The 8069-nt window shown below is 45.2% G+C and overlaps 1 protein-coding gene across 2 annotated transcripts in view; it reads right to left on the minus strand.

The window, feature by feature from the left end:
- Positions 1–8069, minus strand: part of TEP1 (telomerase associated protein 1) — a 58435-nt gene that overhangs the window by 46404 nt on the left and 3962 nt on the right. For both annotated transcript variants that reach the window (XR_003546967.1, XM_006163067.3), the window contains exons 2-7: positions 5339–5743; positions 2904–3089; positions 2492–2626; positions 1124–1285; positions 561–722; positions 203–280 (exon numbers count right to left, since the gene is read on the minus strand). Coding sequence is in view for 1 of the 2 variants with exons in the window: in XM_006163067.3 (XP_006163129.1) it covers positions 203–280; positions 561–722; positions 1124–1285; positions 2492–2626; positions 2904–3089; positions 5339–5719 (1104 nt within the window). In the remaining variant the exon portion in view is untranslated. The remainder of the gene's footprint in view (positions 1–202; positions 281–560; positions 723–1123; positions 1286–2491; positions 2627–2903; positions 3090–5338; positions 5744–8069) is intronic.

Genomic DNA, 8069 nt, shown 5'->3' on the forward strand with positions numbered 1-8069 from the left:
AAAAAAAAAAAAAAACCAGTGCTCTCAGAACCTGATCCCCATTATCATGTCTGAGAATCTCCAGGCAGAAAATTAGCATGTGCTCCTACCACAACCACTATTAGTATTTATAAACCTACTTAGGATTTACAATCTCATCTCTAAATATTAGTCCAGAGAAGACTATACCCGCACATATATGACCTCGTAACAAGAGACTCACCTTTATCTGCTCATCTTTCAGAGCCTGAAGGCCTCCTGAGAAATACCTGTGTTTCTCGGAAAATGGGCGCTCTGTCTTCTGTAGGCACAGGAGAAGCAGTTTCTGTTAGTCATTGAGAAGACCTATTCCAATAGCCCTGAAGATCTATTGCTACCAAAATGAAGCCAGTCAGGAAAGATGTCTGCCCTGTTTCCTCCGCCCCCTCAGCTCCTCTGAATCCAACTCCTTTTGTTCTTAGGTAGGAACATGTCAGATGCTTGGTAGGGGTGACTCCAAGATCAGCATGTTCCCTTGTCCCTCTCTTCCCTGAGAAAAGGTGCCCGGGTTATGAATGAACAGGGCTAAGGGAGAGACTAACTGGAGACCGTGGGGGCCGCCGGGGGCATCTCTTGGCTCGGTGTTTCCGAGGGTTGTACTTAGCCAGCTGGTACTCATCAAACTGGGCAAATTTGTCAGTCATTGCAGCCCGGAGGCAGGCAGGCAGCGGCACCAGCTTGTTCTCATCTCCTTCAGCCAGTGCCTGTCAGAGAGAGAGATTATCAGAAGGGAGACTCCACCCAAGCCCCCCAAATAAAGCAAGACTACTTCATGAAGTTCTATGAGATCACAGAATAGGAAATTAGCTTCCTGCCTCAGTTTTAAAATGACAATTTCTGTGGCAGTGGGCAAATCAGCAGACTTCTCTGATGATTGTTTTCTTCATCATAAACATGAGGTCCAGAATAAGGTAGATTTTTTTCAAGTATCAGTCCATCCCTTTTCAGTCACAGTCTCTGTGTTGGGCAATCTGGCCTGGTACAGAGAGAAGCTGTCCTGAAGCTGGGGACAGCTGAAGGGAGGCAGAACTGTCTTAGAATTTTCTCCAGGGATGCAATGAGCAAAAGAACGGGAACCCAGAGCTCAGGGAAGTGACCGCCATACCTGGTAGAACTCGGCCACCTGGATCCAATCAGAAGGTAGCTGGACAATAGCACAGAAATATCTTCGCAGGTGGGGGCGGCAGGCTGGCAAGAAGGCAGCAATGGCCAAGACTTTGTTGGCCGCATCCCGGATGTTTAGCTGCTGCCTGGTGTACAAAGATGCCTAGGACACAGTATGCACAGGGCTAGCATCTCAGCCCTACTCTCATAGCTTTGTGTCCTGAACTAACTTGTTTATTGACTCTGTCTGTGTAAAGCCTTTCCTGAGCCCTCCATACTGCTACAAAATATAAAGCCCAGTTTACCTTTCTAAGTCTTCCATAATCTAGCTCTTATCCACCTTCTGAGCATGTCTTTAGTCTACCAACTGCTTTCCAAGTCAACCAGACCTTTCCCTTTGGGGAAGACCTTCCAAATCAACATCTTTCCAAAATATATCCAGGTGGGCTGGCCTATCACCTAGTGGTTAAGGGAGCCAGATCCCACATGGCTGACCACACTTGGCCCTGGAGGCTTAAAAAAATTGAGAGGTATACATGCATGTGTGTCCAAAATCCTGACAGGATGGAAAAACGGAGAAAGGACTGTGATGTGATCATGCCCCATTGTGTGTGTGTGTGTGTGTGTGTGTGTGTGTGTGTGTGTTGTGGGGGTGCTTTCTCCCCCTCCCTTGTCTACCCACTCTGGCAAGATCATGTGCTTTTCTGTCAATTTTAAAAAAAAATTTATCCAGGCTTCAAAATCTGATTAAATCTGCCACTTCCAAAGCCTCATAGAAAATACTTTCCCCCTCTTCTCTACTTCTGAAATGTTCACTATCTACTACTCTAATTCCATTATATGATATTTGGGGAAGTATTCTGCTTCTCTAACAACACTATTGATATAAGCTCCTTAAGAACCATACCAATTTTTTCTAAGAATTATTTTATTTTATTAATTTTATTTACTTATTCATTTATTTTATTTTAGCTTTGACCATACAGAGAGAGAGGGAAAGTGAGAAAGCAAGCCACCAGGTCCAGGACTCGGACCATGGTTGGCCATGTGGGAGTGTCCAGCACCTTAACCACCACACCACCTGCTGGTCCCCCCAAATTTCATTATATCCGTTACCATGAACTCCAGGTCTACTGCTGTATATTTCATTTGTACACAACAAACAAAACCTAGAAATCTCATTTTTCTCCACCTGTCACAGAATGCCAGAATGCCAGAGACTAGGTTCTCAGACTCACCCAAAGATCCTACTCTCTTTCTAAGTAAAGCACCTCCCACCTCCACCATGAAGCTAGTTCCCCTCACACACTCTAACTATATTCCCAATCTCCCAGCTTCCACCCCCATCCTCTTCTTCATACCACAATACCTTGAGGATAAACTCAGGCTCCAAGGGAGCAAGTTCACTGCAGACTTCAAGGATGGACGCCCGGGTGGGGTCATCTGGATCTTTCATGTTTACATTCGAGGCTACAGTAGAGCACAGCAAGCTCATTAGTGCCATCTGGGAAATGAGAAACAGAGGGAAGAAAGGAGAGAAGAAATAAGTATCCATACAGACCAACCTACAAAATCAAGGGCAACTGACAAAATGAAAAAAAAATAGATTTGGAAAGATGTTTGTCCAACAGAGAGGTTAGAAAAGGGAGTTAGGAAGTAAAAAATAAAAGCCGGGTGTGTCCCCTCCTTCGGATTCCACACAGGGAGGGGACCTGGTTCAGGAGTTCCACCTTCCCTCCACTCCACCACCATCACCCTTCCCCTGACTCTGGAACACTCACCTTCTTTTCCTGAAGGGTCTGGTCCATGAAGTCAGGAAGAGATTTGGATTCCCCAGAGGTGAGCTTAAGGGCCATCTCCTCTACCTTCTCCTCCTCTCCCAAGCTGAGACTATAAAAAGGCATTTGGGTCTCTGTCCCTTCTTTCTCTTCTGGCTTTCTCTCTTCTTCTGGATAAGACCGATGATCCTGGAAGCAGCAGTAATTATAATCATAGCATATACCCATGGTCCCTGCAACACAGATCTGAAAGTAACTACCAGAGATAGAAGAGTCTACATCGCTATCTAGTACATATAAAACCCTCTCCCTTCCCACCTCAGCACTGATCTATCCTGTCTGACTTCACACCTTCCCGCTGTCACACACACCACCTTGCCCTACTCAATCCAGCAAGGCTTTGCTCAGATGCTTCATGATCTTCCACCTAGCTTTCATCTAACTGATGCCAATCCGGGAGCCTGGAGCCCTCACACACTTCCCAGGATCCTATAAAAAGATTTCTGGAGTCAGAAGAAAAGGGCAAAATCCCATTATCAATCTCCTGGCTACCTTGGGCTGTGTAACTTCTCTGAACCTCAGCTTCCTTATGCACCACTGCGTACCTGATAGAGCCACTGGAAAACTAAATAGAATAACATGTATGGCTCTTTACAAATTGCAAAGCCCCAAATCAATGTAAGATGGCAATAGTTGTAATCCTACCAATTCTGTGAGGTAGATTTTCATCACTTCGTTTTAAAGATGAGGAAATTAGGGAACCAGCAGTTAGCATAATGGCTATGTCGCTGGACTCCCACGTAGTCGACCGCAGTTCGTGTCCCGGACCCAGTGGCTTAAAACTCACGCCGGGTGCGTGTGTGTGCGTGCCCAAGATCCCAAGAGGAGAATGGAGGAGAAGGGATTGCGGCGTGACCATCCCCCCTGGGGGGTGATTTCTCACTTTCTGTCTCTATGTCTCTCTGTCTGGCGAGCGCACACGCCCTACAGTGAAAATCTCTCAAAAAAAAAAAAGATGAGGAAATTAAGGCTCCAAAAGGTTCAAATCTTGCCCATGGTTGTATAGTTTTTAACTGGTAGAGAAATATAGGGCTCAGATCAGCCCTGTCTCTCACCCCAAACTTCGGGTCTACACAGAAGCAATGGTTTGACCCATATACTAAATGTGATTATGTAGATGTGGACAAGATTATGTGCTTCCACATTCACATTAAGGAAGCAGGCCATGGTACAGCAGATGTGTCTCATGTCTCATCTTAAAAGCACCTGATTAATGGGGCCAGCAGCTGGCATAGTGGTTAAGGCTCTGGACTCCCATGTAGTCAACCGGGGCTTGAGATCTGGACCTGATAGCTTGAAACACATCGGGCATGTGTACATGCCTGCCCCAGATCCTGAAAGAATGAAGAAAACACTGTGGTGTGGCCATCCCGTGTACATGCCTGCCCCAGATCCTGAAAGGAGAATGAAGAAAACACTGTGGTGTGGCCATCCCCCCTGAGGGTTGATTTCTCACTTTCTCTCTTTCCATCTATGTCTGCTGAGCATACAAGCCCAATATCAAAATCTATCCCCCCTAAAAAAAATATATATAAAAGCACCTGATTCATGGGGTTAGCCAGGTGGCATGTTGGTTAAGGCAGTTGGATTTATATAATCAACTGAGAGGTACAAGTCTCAAGCCCAACAGCTTATAAAAGACAAGGGCTGGGACCAAAAGACAGTATAATGGTTACGTCGCTGAACTCCCATGTTGCCAATGGAGGATCAAGTCCCAGACCCAGCGGCTTAAAACTCACATGAGTATGTATGATATGTGCCCAAAATTCCAAGAAGAGAATGGAGAAGGGATTGGGGCATGGACATCACCCCTGTGGGGGTGATTTCTCACTTTCTGTCTCTCTGTCTCTGTCTCTCCTATGAGTGCACATGCCCCATAATCTCTCTTAGAAATAAAAAGAAAAACATGAGGGCATGTGTGTACATGTATGCCCAAAATTCACATCAAAATCCCAACAGGAGATGGGACTGAGGTCTGGCCAGCCCCCTGGGGAGTACTTTCTCATTTTCCCTTTCTCTCTCCATCTCTTCCTGACAAGAGCCCTATAATAAATTTTTAAAAACAAGAGACAAAGCTAAAAAAACAAACAAAACACCTGATTCACAGCAATATCAACCTGGCTGTCTTCTTGAGCAGAGACTTTCTAAGGACAGGGACTTTTTTTTTTTTTACCTATTTTCAGAATCTCTGAACGACATCTGCAATAAGAGTAATGATGCTAATGAGGACAGCCCTGGGTAAAGGGCTCAGAAGAGGCACTGAGGCTAGAAAGGACCCAGACACAGAGCAGCACAGAGGAAACTGAGGCACTAAAAGCTGGTGATGACAGAACACAGCAGACATGGCTGAAGTCAAGATGAGTGCCCAGAGCTATTACCGAAGTTGCTTCCTGAACTCTCTCAGTGGCAGAGGTGGACTTCAGGGCCATAGGGCAAGTTAGGTTTATTTCCTTAGAGAGACACTGAGCCTTCCAGACTGGAAGCTCAGAGAGCAGGCAACTGGTATTCAGGTTATACAAGTCAGCTTGCACCATGGGAGAAATCTGGAGACTCTGGAGCAAGGGGCTAGCAGACACCATGCTCTTCATACTGGGGAGGGTGTCTAGGCACTTGTTCTCCAAGGAGAGAATGTCTGGATGGGCAGACACATGTCCATGTGGTTTCTCCACGGTCTTCAGGTCAGGAAGTGTGGCCAGGCATCGGTTCTCCAAGGAGAGGATGTCCAGATGGGCAGACGTGTGCCCGTGGAGCTTCTCCATGGCTGGAACCCAACTAGTATATGCCTAGGAGAAGAGAAGACAGGTGGTGAGCACTTGGCTACCCTGGAAGTGTGTCCTATTCATATCCCTCATAAGCTACCAGATCTAGGTTAATTCAGGTAGTATTCTATGGGGGAGGGAACAGATAAAGCAGAGGCTTAAGAAGAAAAAAAAATTAATAACAATTTTTAAAAAGTAATGGTCAGAGATGAAAGGGATATGTCTTCTCATGAGGGAGATCCCTAGGATCCCAATTAGTAGAGGGACCTCACTTATAATCTGGACACTGAATTCTTAGTTCCTAAAAAACAAACACATTGATCAACTTATCTATACTCACCGCCTCAACTTCCTGGGTTCAACCAACTAAATGGGATTCTGTCCACACTAGTCCACCAAGACTGTCCTCTGGCATAACTAACGGACTTCTTGTTTCACCATCAAAATACATACCTTGGCCCTTACCTTACTTCACCCCTCAAGTAGACTATGACACTGTTGACCACACTCTCTTTGAAACTCTTCTTTTGGCTTCCATGAGGCTACTGTCCTAATGTTCTTTCTACAATTCTGGCTGTATCTTTTTGGGGGTTCTTTCTCTGTCATTCCTTAAAACTGATACTCCTTATAGTTCTATTCAATCCTTCTATACACTTTCCTGGGGTGGTCTTACCAACTCTGTGGTTCCAAGTAACATTTCTAGACTGGCAACTCCGCAATGTGTTCCTTGACCTAGACTTGTCATCTGAGCTGTATACTCAATTCATTTGCCAGCTGAACTTCTCTACTTGGATGACTCAAAGGTAATCCAAGGCTGGGCCCATAGTGCAGCAGTTAAGTGCTGTGCCTAAAAAGCCAGATGCCACATGGCCAACCACAGTTGGATTGCTGGCCCTGATGGCTTTAAAACATGCTTGGCATGTGTGCCTATGTGCCCAAAATCCTGACAGGATGGAGAAATGGAAGGAAAAAGACTGCAGCATAACCATCCTATTTGGGGGGTGGGGGTACTTTCTCTCTCTCTCTCTCTCTCTCTCTCTCTCTCTCTCTTTCTCTGGTGAACTCACACACACTCTGGCAATAAAAAAAAGTACCCCAGAGCTGATGGGTGATGTGGTGGTTAAGGGTACTGGACTCCCACATGGCCAACCACAGTTCAAGTCCCAGACATGGTGGTGTGCTTTTTCACTTTCTCTCTCTCTCTCTCTCTCTCACCCTGTCCCTTTTTGGTCAAATTAAAATAAATAAATAAATGGATAAATAAAATTAAATAAAATAATTCTTGTTTTAACTTTATTTATTTATGTTGGCCAGAGAGGGACAGACCAAGAGAGAAAGAGAGAGAGAAAGTGACAAAGCAAGCTACCAGGTCCAGGACTCAAACCAAGGTTGGCCATGTGGGAGTCCAGTATCCTTAGCCACCACACCACCTGTAAGCCCCACATAAAGTAATTCTTTAAAAGAAAGTACCCCAAATTCCATATATCCCAAACACATTATCTTTCCCCAACTCTTATCTCTGTCCCAAATTAATCCCCCTCTATTACAGAAGTTTGGAACAAGAGAATTGAGTTTGAATTCTGCATCCTCACTTTGGGACCTGGGCCAGGTTACTTAAATTTGCTGTGCCTCTGTCTTTTCATACACAAAATTAAGAAAAATGCCCACGTTGGTCCAGATAGGTGGCATGGTTAAGGTGGCTGGATCCCACATGGCCAACTGCACAGTTCGAGTCTTGGACCCAGAGGCTTGAAAAACACAGGGACCAGCAAATGGCATAATGGTTACATCACTGGACTTCCACATGGCCGACCGTGGTTTGAGTACTGAACCTGGCAGCTTGAAACTCGGGCCAGGCATGTGTGTGTGCATGCCCAAAATCCTGAGAGAAGCCTGTAGAAGAGATTGCAGCATGGCCATCCCCCCGGGGGTTGATTTCTCACTTTCTGTCTCTCCCAGTCTATCCAGCAATCACACACACTCTATAGCAAAAATCTCTCTAAAAAGAAAAAAGAAAAAGAAAGAAAGAGAAAAATAAAAACACACCACACTGGACGCATATGTGCCCAAAAATCTCAAGAGGAGAAATTGAGAAGAAAGGATTACAGTATGACCATCCACCCTGGGAAGTGATTTCTCATTTTCTATCTCCCTGTCTCTCTTTGGTGAGCACATGCATCTATAGCAAAACAAAAGACAAAAAGGAAGGAAGGAAGGAGGGAAGGAAGGAAGGAAGAAAGGAAGGGAAGGAGGGAGGGAGGGAGGGAGGGAGGAAAGAGGAAGAAAGAAAAAAAAGAAGAGTAAAGAAAAGAAAAGAAAAGAAAAGAAAGAAAGAGAGAAACAAAGAAAG

The sequence above is a fragment of the Tupaia chinensis genome, unplaced genomic scaffold, assembly GCF_000334495.1.
Source record: "Tupaia chinensis unplaced genomic scaffold, TupChi_1.0 Scaffold141372_1, whole genome shotgun sequence".
NCBI classification, from domain to species: Eukaryota; Metazoa; Chordata; class Mammalia; order Scandentia; family Tupaiidae; genus Tupaia; species Tupaia belangeri.